The sequence below is a fragment of the Canis lupus genome, chromosome 3, assembly GCF_003254725.2.
Source record: "Canis lupus dingo isolate Sandy chromosome 3, ASM325472v2, whole genome shotgun sequence".
Taxonomy (NCBI): domain Eukaryota; kingdom Metazoa; phylum Chordata; class Mammalia; order Carnivora; family Canidae; genus Canis; species Canis lupus.
In genome coordinates, this window is record NC_064245.1 from 71,078,841 (window position 1) to 71,094,593 (window position 15,753).

At 49.6% G+C, this 15,753-nt stretch overlaps 1 protein-coding gene and 1 long non-coding RNA gene across 4 annotated transcripts in view; one reads left to right on the forward strand and one right to left on the reverse strand.

Moving 5' to 3' along the window:
- EVC (EvC ciliary complex subunit 1) overlaps positions 1-15,753 on the forward strand; it is a 69,225-nt gene that overhangs the window by 16,381 nt on the left and 37,091 nt on the right. For all 3 annotated transcript variants that reach the window (XM_025437106.3, XM_025437107.3, XM_049108636.1), the window contains exons 6-9: positions 2,959-3,057; positions 5,386-5,523; positions 8,593-8,751; positions 12,967-13,183. In XM_025437106.3, the coding sequence (XP_025292891.1) occupies positions 2,959-3,057; positions 5,386-5,523; positions 8,593-8,751; positions 12,967-13,183 (613 nt within the window). The remainder of the gene's footprint in view (positions 1-2,958; positions 3,058-5,385; positions 5,524-8,592; positions 8,752-12,966; positions 13,184-15,753) is intronic.
- Positions 2,410-4,679, reverse strand: LOC112653181 (uncharacterized). The gene is made up of 3 exons (XR_003131959.3): positions 3,744-4,679; positions 2,913-3,001; positions 2,410-2,686 (listed from the first exon to the last, which is right to left on the reverse strand). It is a non-coding gene; the product is annotated as an uncharacterized LOC112653181 (long non-coding RNA).

Consider the following 15,753-nt stretch of genomic DNA (forward strand, 5'->3'; position numbering starts at 1 on the left):
TCAGTTCAGATGTAACTCAGATTGCAGATGGCATCACCCGCAGACCTGTGGGATTGCTGTCCTGTACAGCCGAAACTACCCTAATACTGTGTGTCCACTATACGTCAATAACAAATTAAAAAATAAAAGTGACTCAGACCAGATGTGACCGTCATGCAGCCCAGGAGCTCAGAGCTCCCTGGTGGCCTTGGAGGGAGAAGCTGGCACTGGGCTTGTCAGGAGGTGGAGAGAAGCTGCATTTGACAGCATTAGAACCAGAATGACAGAGATGAGAACAGATTAGGGGATGTGTGTGTTGAGGGAGGTGCCAAGAGAAGGATCATTAGGCCTAGGGGATTCTCCTGGTGCCGGGACATTCTCCATCTTGATTGTGGCAGTGATTGCATGAATCCGTACTTGGGGTAAAGTTGCACAGAAATGCACATGCACATGCACACCAGTACATGTGACAATCAGTGGAACTGAGTGAAGTCTGTAGTAAACTGCGTCAGCCCAATGTCAGTAACTGTTTTGGGATTTGATATTATACTAAAGTGATGTCCCAGGTCACCCAGGGAAAGAACACATGGGACTCTGTACTGGTTTGATACTTTCCTGAGCTTATAATTTTTCCAAATGAAAAATTTTTTTAATTGAAGAATGAGACAAGACCTGTGCATATCACTGATTCAGTCTGGGGTCAAAAAGAAAATGGGTTTGAGACCAACATCTCGAGATACGAATGTTACCTTACGTAGTCTCAAATTCAGTGAGTAGAAAGCCAGGATGTCACTGTGTTCCTAGAGCTCGTTAGCACTGACAAGCATAAGGACAGTTCTGGGTTCTGTCCCTCGTGGGCCAGTTACCCAGATTTCTCAGCTAAAGAGTTCCTTGTCTGTAAAGTGGGGAAGATTGTACCAATGTCCTATGTGCTATAAAAACCAAATGAGATTTTTTTTTAAAGATTTTATTTATTCATGAGAGACACAGGGAGAGAGGCAGAGACACAGGCAGAGGGAGAAGCAGGCTCCCCCATGGGAAGCCCAATGTGGGGCTCGATCCCAGGGCCCCAGGATCACACCCTGAGCCAGCAGCACTCAACCACTGAGCCACCCAGGTGTCCCCCAAATGAGATTTTATATATATATAAATCCAGCCATGCCTGTTCTTGACTCTTGCCCACGGCTGCCTCCAGGCTGTAACAGCAAAATCCAATGGTTGCAAAAGTGATAGTATGGCCTGCAAACCCAGGAACTGTTACGATGTGGCCATCTACAGGAAAACATCTACTGAGCCCTGTACTAAAGTGCCTTACCACACAAATATGTCTGACCTCTGAAGCAGTTCAATGGAGGAGTGATACGCTTTTCTTTTCGGGAAATGGTACTGCAGCAATTAGATGTCCAGAAGCAGACACAGACGAACCTTAAGCCGAACCTCTGCGTCATGCAAAAATGAACTCAAAATGCATCACAGACTTAAATGTTAGATGCAAGACTATACATCTTCTAGAAAAAAAACAAGAGAAAATCTTCAGGATCTCGAACTAGGCAAAGAGTTCTTTCTTCGACTTAACACTGAGGGGGTGACCCACACAAGGGAAAACTAATATAGTTTTTTTATAATATATAATTATTATTATATAATACATGTAATTATATATATTATATATAGCATATATAATTATATAATATAGCCATCAAAATATAAAACTTGTGGTCTACAAAAGACCCTGTTAAGAGGATGGGGAGAAAGAGGGGGTTTGCAAGCCATGTATCAACAGAGGACTCCCACCTAGAACATATAAAGAATGCTCAAACCTCACAAAGAAGTAAACAATCCAATCAGAAAAATGGCAAAAGCCATGAACAGTCATTTCACCAAAAAGGATATACAGTCGGGAGGAAAATGCACACACACAATCAGATCAAAAATGTTCCACAGCATTAGCCATCAGGGAAATGCAAATTAAAACAATGAGGTATGTTTTTAAAAAATGAGATATGAGGGATCCCTGGGTGGCGCAGCGGTTTAGCGCCTGCCTTTGGCCCAGGGCGTGATCCTGGAGACCCGGGATCGAATCCCACGTCGGGCTCCTGGTGCATGGAGCCTGCTTCTCCCTCTGCCTGTGTCTCTGCCTCTCTCTCTCTCTCTCTCTCTCTCTGTGTGACTATCATAAATAAATTAATTAATTCAAAAAAATAAAAAAATAAAAAAAATGAGATATGACTACACACCTATCGGAGTGGCCAAAATAACAAATGGTGACACCACCAGATGCTGGTGAGGATGGGAAGAAACTGGATCCTGCATGCATTGCTGGCGGGAATGTAGCATGCCACACTGAAAAACAGTCCATTTCTCACAAAACCCAGCAGTTGCACTCTTGTGCATTTACCTTAGAGAAACATGTTCACACAGAAACCTGTATGTGGATATTCTTAACAGTTTTATTCATAATAGCCCCCAAACTGGAAACACCTAGATGTCCTGCAATAGGCGAATGGTAGGTGTGGAGACAGCACCCTTGGACGTTCCTGGGTATCCTGCCTTATGGGAGGACCCTTTCTGGTTCAGAGGATGACGCCATCCATCGAGACAGGAGGCTGGAATGGACAACTTTATACATCTCAGTTCCAAACAACCCTCCCTCTGATTCTTCCCATGAAGAAGCATCACCCCTTTGCCTTTTTGGTTTCCTTGACTCCTGTAGGGAACACAGAAGGAATGGCAGAGTAGGCACTTAATGAAGATTTCTTGAATAAATAGACAAAAAGCAAAAGAAGTGAAGCATTTTTCCTTAGAGGCTTCATGAAAATACAGTCCATTATAGGCTATTGTCATGATTTATAATGATAGATTTTCCTATAGCAAAAATGTATGTGCATGTGAATAGATAGATGGGAGAGAGGAAGGGAGGGAGGGGGAGATACCATTTCTAAGCCTTTCTCTTTGTTATGTCTCCTTCCGTGGCAGTAGATGTTTATTCAGATTTTTAAAATGTGCCTCCTGGATCTTCTTCCTAAAAAGAAGTCGGATGATGAATTATACCAGAGGATTCTTTCGAAACAAGAAAATGTAAGTCTTCAACCTATATTTCAAAGTTACTTAAAAATAGTTTATCGCAACATATAAAACATAGTAGTATAAGAAACTATTTTTGCTTTCATGTGTGAAAATTATTGCAATACATGCTTTTGAACAAATGTAACCGTAGAAATATGTGTACGTGTATAAAAATGACCATAGGTATTAATAATTTTGGAAAAATACTGAAAGCAAGGAAAAAGAGAAGAATGTTGATCATACCTGCTACTCACAGAGAACAAGTAACCGTTATCTTCTCCACAAGGTTGGATATTTTTACTTATTCATCTTTAAAGATTTATTAGAGAAAGCAAGAGAGAGTGTGGGGAGGGGCTGAATGAGAGGGAAAGAGAATCTCAAGCAGACTCCATGCTGAGCGCAGAGCCTGACTTGGGGCTCCATCCCAGGACCCTGAGATCATGACCTGAGCCAAAATCAAGAGTCAGACACCCACCCGACTGTGCCAACCAGGCACCCCTAGGTGGTTTTTTTTTCTTAAATATTTTACTTATTGATTTAAGAGAGAGAGAGAGAGAGCCCACAAGTAGGGGAGGGGCGTGGGGGCAGGCGGAGGGAGACCTCTGAAACCTCCCTGCTGAGCAGGGCGTCCAACATGGGGCTCGATCCCAGAACCCTGGGATCATGACCTGAGCCAAAATCAAGATTCAGATACCAACCAACCAAGCCACTTTGGCGCCCTAAGTTGGGTATTTCTAAATGCCTAATTGGTTTATTGGTTTTAATTATGCTACTGTACATCCTCCTCCTCCCGGGTCTTCTATACGGAGCTGACGTTGCTTTCTGTGCAGTGAAACAAGCCGGGTTTTGCCATCTGACTGGGAGAGGTTGATATCCTGGTCCTTCATTTCTCAAACGCTCAGCATCCCAGTTCCTCCTGCGCCAGGGGATCATGACTCCATCCTGCCGGACCGTGGGAGGGCCAAGAGAAATGTGCAAGAGGCGCGCAGCAGAGCGATGGTCAGACTGTGAATCGGGATCGCTGCGCACATCCTGAGAGCCACGGCCGTCATCTTCATCATCTCCGTCATCAGCCTCCTCGCCAGCACCGCTGCCATCTTCGCCACCGCCATGAGATGTGGGGGTGGGGGGAGGGTGTTCGTCCCCCACTGCTCCGGGTCCCCTGCGGAAGAATGAATCCCCGCGCACAAGGCAGGAGGTGGTGCGCGGGCTCGGCCACCGTCCGCATCCTCGACCGCTGCCACCAGGGCCGCCTCCAGCAGGCAGTGCACACGGCGCGCTTCACACCTGCTTTTATTCCATCTTCACGGCAGCTCAGGGAGCGGCTGTCGTCGTTTCTGTTTACAGCTGAGGAAGCTGAGTCCCAGTGACTCCCCAACGAATAAACAAGGATGATGGTCCTGGTGGTTCTGCACCCACTGACGAGGCGGGGCCGCAGGGGCGGATCAGGGCTTCCTTAGAACGCTCGAGGAGGGGTGGCACGCTCGGAGGAGGGCGCGTCGCGGGCGGCGGGGCTCAGGGACTCCGTGCACAGGGTCCCGGGCCAGGCCGGCCACCCCGGAGGCGAGCCCTACGTCGCCCAGCGCACCCGGGCGGAGGCCGCGCGGCAGCCATGACCTCCCCAGGAGCGCTCCAGGTGGAAGAGGAAGAGGCGGGACAAGCTACGGGGACGCACTTCCTGCTGCCGAACCCACCAATCACGTCGCATCCCACCCTCCCTGGGGTGTAGGGAGTACTCCTTCCCCCACGGAAACCAGAGGAGTGGAGGAGAAGCATTCCGTCACCCCCATCCAGGTCATGGCATTTTCCAGGACTTCCTAAGAAATAAAGGACACCAATGCACCATGTTTTGTTTTGTTTTGTTTTGTTTTTTAAAGATTCTATTCATTCATTCATTCATTCATTCATTCATTCATGAGACATACAGAGAGAAGGAGAGACATAGGCAGAGGGAGAAGCAGGCTCCTGGCAGGGAGACTGATGTTAATTTACCATGTTTAAAAGCATGTTTTGGTTTGTTTGGTTTGGTTTTGTTGTTTTTGTTTGTGTGTGTGTGTGTGTGTGTTTTGTTTTGCTTTGCTTTGTTTTGTTTTTTTAGCAGGGAGGGAAAACTATAGAAGAATCTGGTACTCTTAAGACTCTGTTTAAGGAGGAAAATACCTTTCTATCATCAAGCCTTAAGTAGGACCATGCCTAGATCAGTTAATCATGGTTAAGAAATATTTTGTGATAATGTGGTGAAAGATAAAAGGGTCTCTCTTCTAGAATTTAAGATATGTTGGATTTTTCCTTTGTTTATTTGCTTTTTTTTTTTTTTTCTTTCCCCTCTGTTTCCCCCAGGATTTGGCGGAATTAGAAAAGGGACTCCAGGGCAAACTGTCAAACACAGCAATGTTAGGAGCTGGTGATTCTGAATACATCACTCTGGCAGATGTGGAAAAGAAGGAGCGAGAATACTCTGAGCAGCTAATAGATAATGTACGTGATGGATTTTTCTCCTTTTTCCATATAAAAACCATGGTTTCTGGGACAGTTAAATTGGTGAGATTAAAGAGATGGCACCTGGAAGCATGTTTGAAATCCCTAACGTGTTCTACCCCAGAGCTCAGGATCCAGGGTTGGAAATTACTTAATAGAGAAAGTATAATCAAAGGGCCAAAATTTACGGAGGATTTTTTCTTTTTAAATGAATTCTCCTTTTTTAAATTTTAGATTGATTTTTTTTTTTGTCATTCAGAGCAAAGATTGTTCTCACCCTGTATGTCTAATCCATGGTAACCCCATGGATTAGAGCAGATGCTAGCTTCTAACTTCTCCAACCCCAGACATCATCACTCATAAAAGCCTACTTTAAATTTCAGAGAGGGTGGCTTTCCTCAAATATCCCTTTTTGCTTTTCAGTTCCACTACCCCCATTCCTATATTAGGTATGAAACAAAGAGGGTGTTTTGTTTTGTTTTGTTTTGTTTTTTGCATTTTGTTTTGTTTGTTTGGCACTCAAGCACTGGGCTGCACACTGGAAATTAAGAACTACCTTAGATCTGGCCCTGCTGGGGAGATGCATAGGCTAGCATAGTAGGGGGACCCACAAGTGAGCATAAAGACTTTATTTTTTTAAGATTTTATTAATTAATTTATTAATTTATTAATAATTTATCTCTCATTTATTAATGAGAGACACAGAGAGAGAGAGAGAGAGAGGCAGAGACACAGGCAGAGGGAGAACCAGGCTCCATGCAGGTAGCCCGACGTGGGACTCGATCCCAGGTCTCCAGGATCAGGCCTTGGGCTGAAGGTGGCGCTAAACTGCTGAGCCACCCAGAATGCCCAGATGAGGACTTTATAGCTCACAAGTGTCATGATAGATGAAAACACTGGAAGGCAGAGGCACAGTGGTGAGAGGAGGAGTCTGTTTTATCCTAGGGTTAGGAAAGTCTTCATAGAATAAAGGATACATTGAAAGGCCTTTTGGGAGAAGTGTGGGTGGATGCTGGCCAGTGGGCAGGCAAAGGAGGGAGCCAGGGAGAACTAAGGATCAAGCAGAGCAAGATAAAACCAGAGATCTGGCCCGAGGATTTTCATCTCGTGCCAAGGAGATGGGAGTCACTGCAGGTTGGTAGCAGAGGGTGCCTGGATCCATTTCTGTTTTAGAAGGACCGCTCCAGCTACTCAGTGAAGGATATGTGTGTGCTCTCTGGCTAGGGCAGTAGGGAAATCTCATGAAGACAATTGCAGTAGGAGCAGAGAGGTAAGAAAGAGTGGGAGAGCTGATAGGGTAGCAGATAATGAGGTTGAGGAGAAGACGATGTTAAAGATTAGTTCTGTGGAAATAAGGATCCCAGAAGAAGAAGCAAGTTGGGAGGGGAGCTGGTGAATCCTAGCTTGACATCTTAAGATGGAGATGCCAGAGGATGGAGAGTCTCCACTAAGCTTGTGTCAAAGGACATAGGAAGCGAGGATGTTCATGGCGTGAGTGGCAGAGACAGGGTGCTCAGCCTGGATTCCTGGATCCACGGGCTCCCCAGAGCAGGAATATCTGTTGAAATATCTGTCTGTATATTTCAGGCAGATGATTCATAGTAAGCCCATGATTCTCTGACGTATGGTGACCTCCCATAGTGGAGATGCCCCAGCCTAGGGTGTGTGTAGAATGGATAGAGAAAGGAGCCTGGTGCCCAGTCTTGGATCCTGCCAGCATTTAAGGAGGAGTAGCCAAGGAGAACTGAGACAAGAAGGGAGAATATGGACTTTGAGGGATCTGGATGAAATCATGTCACAGACTCCAAGGGAATCAAGAGTTTTTAAGAACAGAGTGGGTGTCCTGGCTCTCTGGGGCTGGAGTAGAAGTGGCAATGCCAGCTGGAATCGGACTCTGTTTGGAGGTGTGCAGGGTGCCACAGGTGATAGTCACATTTTCTTAGTGCAGTCTGGAAGGAGGTCATCTGGTGGGAAAGCAAGAGGGAGGCCGGAGGTTTAATGGATGGGCTGTTGCCCACCAGGACACATAGCAAGTCCTGAGGGCATGAGGTGCACACCGGCATGGGCTTCCTCTCAGCCATGTGCAGCCCCTGTGTGGTGGCTGGTCAGAATGACTCAATGTTTCAGAGTGCGTTTGTCTCCACCTTTTGCCAGTGCAACAAGGTCAGGGTGGGCTTCTGGTGCCGCTAAGACCCGAGCCCTTCTATGCCCTGTGCAGCAAGAGGTGGCCAGATGAATTCAGAGTTGGAGAGGCGGAGCCATGGTGGAGAAAACCACAGCTGGGAGAGTTCAGTGAGCCTGCACCACCTCTGCCCCTGCCTCCCAGCCCTGTGACCTTTCACCAGTGACCTAACTTTCTCAGCCTGTTGCTGCAGCCGCCAATACACATTTTACCCGGACATAAAACGCGTGAGCCTGGCCCCTACCTGCATGCCGCAAGGGGAGGTTGTCACGACCACTGGTATCCTCGTTCTCAGTGCTCTGGGAGGCTGGATGAGCCCCAACGTTCCAAGCCACTCAGTGATTTCCACGTCTCCTCCTGATAAGATGAGGGGGGAGAAAAAAGATTTTAAAGCAGATTGTTTTCATGGTCAGCATTGTCTCTGCCATATTGCTCTTTTGTACTTTTAGGGCAATAACTAAAATTTAAACAGCCATTTGTGCTTTTATTTCCAGAACATGTTTAATCCCTCTTAGAGATATGGAGCCTCCAGGAGCACACTGTCGAATTTCACGCACTCCCCAGGCAGCAATCCTGGCCTGTTTAAGGGTCTTTAAGCTGTTTACTCTGGGTGATCTCATTGTGCTTGACTTCTTTATCAGCAGAGCACTGGTGTTTGCTGAAAAGCCACCTCGAAGCTGACTGGCACCTACAATATGCCAAGGAGGAACCTCTCTGTAGAACTCGATTATTGCCAAGATAAACTCGCTCCGAATTGCAGAAGTATTTAGAACCTCAGTGTGTGATAAGGAATGAATTGTAATTCTCAAGAATGAACCACCTAGCTTTATGGCTTTCTTAAATATGTTTTCTGCACCTACCTCTTGCTTTTCATTCTCATTTCACAGATGGAAGCTTTCTGGAAACAGATGGAAAACATCCAGCACTTTCTTATGGACCAATTTAAGTGTTCCAGCTCCAAAGCCCGACAGCTCATGATGACGCTCACGGAAAGAATGATTATAGCCGAAGGGTTATTGCGTGATTCTCAGGATTTGCAGGCTCTGGTATGCTGGAGGGGGTGGGGAGAGAATCTGAAGATACTCACACTAGAGATGTGGAATCCATAAGCTTGATATGCCATAGACATCCAGTCGAACTTGATGGGGATATAGAGCCCCGAGATGGAGACATAGAGGCCAGAGATGAGGATATAGAGCCCGGAGAAAGGTAGTGAAGCAAGCCAAACAGCAGGCCATCTATCTGTCTGTCCATCTATCCATTCACCCATGTATCCATCTGTCTTTCTATGCATCCATTTATCCATCTGTCCATCCATCTTTCCATCCATCTGTACAGCCATCCATCCATTCCTTAAGTGGGGATGCTGGCCAGCTTTGTGTTGTGACAGCATAGAGCACTGGCTCCGAGTCCTGAATGCACACTTAAATTATCTGGAAGCTTTAAAACGTACCGATGCTAGAGTCCCAGATGGGACCCCACCCCAGAGATTCTGACTAATAAGTCTGGATTTTTTGGAGCTCCCAGTGACCACAATGAGTAGTCATAGTTGACACCCACTTATGTGGATGGAGCTTCATTTGCTCTCCTGATGGCTCCATGAATCACCTGAGGAGCTCTCAGAAATTGCCTGTGCCCAGACCTTATGCCCAGAGATCCAATCTCACTGATCTAAAGTGAAGCCCTGGTATTGCTGGTTTTAAAGCTCCCCAAACATTTCTGATATATTGTTGGAGATGCAACCCACTGATACAGAGGAATCCACAAATCTGACTTGGAACCTAGGCTCAGCCACTTGAAGATGTGTAATCTTGAACCAGTTAACCTCCCAGAGCTTTAGTTACTCTCTTTATAAAAGAGTGGTCCAAGGAATTTCTGCAGACAGGGCCTGGGGAAGTGCTCTGTGACCCATTGCCCTAGTCACCACGGGGTTTCTCAGCAGTGCTTTTGGCCTTGACCTGCCTTGTACAAGGCCCAGGGCTCACTATGAACCCATTTCCCCTTCTGACCTTGGAAACTCATGAAACTCCATTTCAGAGTTTCTGAAACTCTGCACCCACCTGGGTTATACCCAGCTCATAGACCTGCAGTGGCTGCCCTGCGTTTGGCTCAGAGCCTTGGTGGCTTAGATCCAGGGAGCAGTTCGTGCTGCTTCTCCACAACCACTGTGGTCTGTGGAGCAGTGGCATCAGTAGCCCCCAAGAGTTTGTTAGAAATGCAGAACCTTCCTACCAGAATCAGGATATGCATTTTAACAAACTCCCTGGGTGCAACAGCTGTTTGTGAACTTGATGTTTGCTCATTGTGTAAACATACAATCTCCTTTTTCTCCTTGGCACTGCTAGAAGGTAGGCAGGGCAGAGATTTTATTCCTGATGAGCAGAGTGAGAGACAACTAAGTGACTCACCTAGAATTCATGTGCTGTCTAATAACACCGCTGGCCCCAGATTCGCCGTCCAAACCCTGTGAATGGGATTTTAATTTGATAAGGCTGCTGATATTAATGCTTATCAAAAGAGAAAGATTTTTTCCCTTTTTCTTTCTTTTTAATTATTATTCTGACAGCAGGATATTGATGCAGAAAAAAAAATGTATCCTTAGCTGACTTCATTCCAAGTATTAGCCAGTAACTTCCAAATAGAATGAAGGGAAGGAATTATCCAGGTTATCATTATGCCCTTCTCTTAACCAACATTTGATGAGTACCTACTTATGGGCCACGTTCTGTTATAGAAACAGTATTACAGACTCGAGCCAGAGACCTGAGTTCAAACCTACAGTCTTGCTGCTTATTAGCTGGATGACCTTGAGCAGGTTACTTAACCTCTGTGCCTCAGTTTCATCATCTAAGTGGGGATCAAAATAGCACCTGCTCTGAGAATATTAGAGAATGGACAATATGTAAGGCCTTTGGAAGAGATCCTGGCACATGGGAAGCAATCAGTGTGTTAGTGACTAGACTTCTGTGGGCCATGTGTCCAGGCAATCAGACATTAACAAATCATCACGGTGATACAGGCAAAGCGCTGTAATCTGTGATTGTATAGAAGAAGGATGCTGTGCCTGCATCCTAGGTACCCATATATTTTTTTTTCCATATCTAGTAACATGTTGCTGATAAACTCCAGAAGGCTGTAAGTTTTGGGTCAGTGTCTGAGCATTCTGGCCTGGGCCGTTGGACCCATAATGTTCACATGGCATCACTGAATATCAAACTGACAAGGTTCTGGAAAGGGCCCCAGAGGCTGTGAGAATCATTCTCCTGGGATGTTTGACAAAAAGCCATCCCAAGAGCGATGCCAGGGGCTTGTAGATAATTATGACAGGAGCTTGCATTCATGAGTGATGACTATGTTCTGGCTGCTATTTTAAGTGCTTTATGCATTTTAACTTAATTTTCACAGCAACTCTGTAAGTTTGATGTCCGAGGAGGACACCATACCCAAAGTCTGCAGCTCTGACAGTGGAGCCAGGTTCTAGCCCAGGCGCTGCTGAGGACCTTCTGCACTCTCAGAGCAAGGGGGCCTCACCTCCCATCTGGTATCCCTCTGCCTATGCTCACCTCTTTCCACTCCTGTCTGCCTTTGAATGTAAATCTGGAGGTTGTGCGGTCACTCCTGAGCCAGGAACGCCTCCCTATGCTACCTGAGAGGTGGGGACAGCGGGCGGTTTGGGAGAGCTTCTCGCCAGTGAGGCCTGGTCTGGGTCCCTTGTGAGCAGACTTTCCCCGAGGTTGCAGGGCCCCCCAGCGCTTATCCTCTTGCACCCCCTAGTGGTTGTGAGCCTGCTGACCATGGTCGGGTGTCTAACTGAAGAAAATTCAAAGCCTTGGTCCTTGGGCTGGTCATGTGGCCTTCCGGAACAAACCTCAGCATTCTTGTCTGTAACTGGGGGGTCCTGATCCTTGCCCTGCTCACACGTTGTTGGAACACAACCAGTGCAGCTCAGCAAACAGTGAGGCCCAGGCTGGGCAGAGGGTGACCCACCTGGGATGGTCCCTCGTGATTAGCTCCTTAAAGACAGAAGCACATGGGGCCCGCTGGGGGTGAGGACGAGCAGGGAAGGCACTGCACCCCACAGCCCAGCAGGACAAGGATGAGTAGGACTTAGCAGGCAGAGGAACAAGAGGAACAGGAGAATGCTCCAGGTGGAGGACTCCGAGTGTGCGAGGGCCCAGCAGAGCTGAGAGCCAGGCATGCTGGGTGGCCCTGAGCACGAAGATGTGTGGACAAGGCTGGGGCAAAGCCAGGCCGGGTCCTCAGGGCCTTGAGTGTCATGCCCTAGGGTTCAGACTTGGTTTGAAGGCAGTGACTGGAGGGTTTGTGCTGTTAGGACGGCCATGTGTCTGCCTCTGAGAGAGGCCCCTGTCTGCCATGTGGGGGCAGGGGGAAGGCTGGGACAGCAGGGCAGGAGTGAGCAGGGCCTGCACCCCTATGACTGGGCCCGGCAGAAGGGAAAAGGGGGCTCTGAAGATGCAGGATTACAGGCGTAGAGGATGAGAAGGGGGCTAGGGGACGAGAAGGAGGCTGAGGCTGGCTTTGGCCCTCTACTGGTGCCGGGCCCAGCTGGGAGTGGCATCTTTCCTCTGGGACGAGGGGCCTCCTGGACACAGCAGTGCTCCCCTTATTCCATGTTCCTCACACTCATTCTGCAGGACGAGCAGCTGCCCTCTGAGGCTTCCGGACCCACAGGGCCCTGTCTGTCTCTGGTCAACATTTCCTGCCCCAGGGAGGTGTCTTTTCCAGGAGTCTTGTCCTAAGTGTTGATGCCTTGGTGGGGCAGGGAGGGAGCATGTTCTAAAGTCTGACCTCCAGGGAACCACTCATAAAATCAGTCTCACCTTGGAAAATCTTTTCAAACCCTGTGTCCCAGGCTTTCTGAGGCTCAAAAGCCAAGAGCTCCTGTAACTTTTGTTGTTGTTTGCCTTTCTCTTCCAAGGCTGTGGAGGCCAAAGGCCCCAGCGGCTGGGGAGGGATGACTGTAGAACAGTGGCTTTCCCTCCTTGGCCACGTGCTGGTACTGAATCCCTTCCTGGAAGATCAGGCCCCTGAGGAGTGCTCACTGTGTACTAAGTTCTTTATATCCGTTATCCTGTGTCAGGCTCGCCCCCTCCCCACAAGGGGCAATTTTGTCTGTAACCAAGGGGCAGAGCCTGTTGGTCTGCACTCTGCTCGCAGGGAGTCGGGGTACCAGGAGGGAGCCTGCTGCCCTGGGCAGATCCTTGCTGCTGGGCGCTGACCCAAGGTGTTTCCCTTCCCAGGACGCCCTGGAGAGAACAATGGGGCGGGCGCACATGGCCAAAATGATCGAGTCACTGAAGCTGCAAATCCAGGAGGAGACCAAATGCCGGCTGGCTGCCCTGTCCCGCAGCCTGGAGCTGCTGACCGTGGAGGGGAAGCTCTCCGGGCGGCAGAAGGAGGAGCTGCTCACCCAGCAGCACAAGGCCTTCTGGGGGGAGGCAGAGCGCTTCGGCAGGGGTGAGTGAGCTGGGGCCCGATCTGGGGTGAATAGCCCTCTTGTGCTGGGGGTGGGGGACCCTGGGGACAGTCAGAGACATGGAGCAGTACATGGGAAACAAGCTCCGGCTGCTGTGACCCCCCTCTGCCCTTGGGGACCATGTCACTTAGCTTCTCCAAGCTTTGCTTGCTTCCCCATAAGGCTGTCCCTAGGCTGGGGGATGGCCCACTGGATTTAGCTGTCAGTGATCTGGGCTGATGGAGGCCCCAGTGTCCTGCAGCAAAAGCACCTGAACTCTGCAGAGGACGGAAGGGCCGAAATGCCCAGATAAGACACATATCACTCGGCTGCAGCGCATGGCCCTACCCAAGTCACAGGGGCCTGCTTAGCAGCAAATACACAATGACTGACCATATGGGGCAGGAGAGGGAACCCCATGTGGGTATTTTCCATACCCCAGCTCCTGGGGCGGACCCTGAGAGGTGGGTAGCTCAATGTTCAAGACTCTGAGGGCATCTGAGACTTAGTCCAGGTCACATCATTAGAAAGAAGAAACCCACATCTTTCAACTGCAGGGCAGGTGCCACTTCTGCCACCAGCACTGGCTGCCCCGGGCCCTTGGGAGGAGAGCTCATTGGGGGTCCCCGTGTTGGTCCGAGGCCGCATGTTTGCCTGGGGCCATGAGTGGAGGCACAGAGGTGGGGAGCAGGAGTCCCCTCCAGGTCTCCGAACATCTGCAGGGCACGGAGTCTGTGTGCTTCAGTTTCCCCAGTGGCTCCTGATGCCCACACGGGTGTGGACACTGTAGGACCAGGGAGTCTCCAGGTGTCTTGTCAGCTCGGGCCACCGTATGAAGATAGCACAGACCGGGGGGCTTACACAACAGGCTTCTCTTTTCTCCCAGTTCTGAAGGCAGTAAAGTCCAAGATCAGAGCACCAAGCCGATTCGGTTCCTGGCAGGAAACCTGCTTTCAGACAGCCACCTTCTCTGTGTGTGTGTACTCACGTGGCAGAGAATGAGCTTTCTTACACCTCTTCCTCTTCTTATAAGGCACCAGCCTTATGGGATGAGGATCCCAGCCTCACAAATTCATTTAGCTTCCAAATGTAGTCCTGCGGGGGTTAGAGCTTTAGTGTTTCAGTTTGGGCAGACGGGGTCCAATCCACAGCACCAGGTGTTTGTTGCAGCCAGTGGCCTGGTGCTGCGTCTGCAGTGGCTCACGGCCCCTCCACCAGACCTGCCCGCTGCCTTTCAGAGATGGGGTCAGAGGGCAGGCACTCAGAGCCAGGACCTCAGGACTCCAGTCAGGCCATTCCAGGAGGCCCTTGTCACTTGGCGTCACGGCTTCTGTGACCGGTGGGAGCCTGCTGTTGGCTGGCACTCCGGCCCATGTAGAACCTGAGCACATCTTACCTGGGGGTCATCACACCAGGGCCTGGGCTTTACCAGTGGGAAGGGGCCCCCACAGCAGACAGAGGTGGGGACAGGATGCCCAGGCAGCCCCCACCGATCAGGGATCAGGCTCTGTTGAACTTGGACAAGACAGAGGAAGCAAGGAGACAGTCAGGGGGTGGAGGGAGGACTCAGGTCTCGATGGATACCTGGTCATACTCTTTTCTTTTGGTTTTGATTTTTTTTTTAAGATTTTATTTATTAGAGAGTGGGGGGGGGGAGGAGAGCAGGAGCGGGGGAGGGGGTGGAGAGAGAGAGAAGCAGACTCCCCACTGAGCAGGGAGCCTGATGTGGGCTCCATCCCAGGACCCTGAGACCATGACCTGAGCCGAAGGCAGACACTTAACTGACTGAGCCCCCCAGGTGCCTCCTGGTCACACTCTTTTCTTTGGTGCCAGGGGCTAAACAGATTCTCAGACAAAACCCAAGGAAGTGTGCTTGTGCTACAAATATGGAATGCACGTGTGTGTGTGTGTGTGTGTGTGTGTGTGTGTGTGTGTGTGAAGTGCTGAAACAAACATCTCCAGACCTGCAGACCCCTGGCAGTCTGGCCCTCATCGACTTCTCCAGCCTCTCACTCAACATTTCCCCCCAAACCCGGGGGACAAGGCTCTGGCTAACTTCTTGGTCTCCTCTCCCAGAAGCCTTCTCTGGGGTCCCACACTGCCCATGACCCCTCATCCTTCTCATCCCACCAGCCCGTCCCTCATCTGGCGTGGCATTGACTCTCCTTTCCCCTTCTCTTGAATTCCCTGGACCAGGAGCAGACCGGGAGCAAGGCTGGGTCCTGCTCACAGCCAGGCCCCAGTGCCCAGTGCTGACCTGGGCACACTGCTGGCCTGGTGACGCAGGTGGGGGTGAGGGGTGGGTTTAGACCCCAGCCTTTCTCCTCGCCTCCACCCTTGCCACCAGGCAGAGGGCATTGCCTTGGGCTCCCCTCCTTCCTGCAGACCAGGCTCCTCTGTCCTGTCCCACCACCCGTCCCTCCCTGTGTCACCACACCTCCCTCATTTTTCCCCCTAAAAGTGCCTCTTCTTTATCTCCTGGTCAGGTTGGCCGGCTGCCCTAGATGAAGCCCCTTTTGGTGTCCTGAGTCCTGGGCTCGAGGGGCAGTGGGGGCCCCTTCAGGTAATGTGT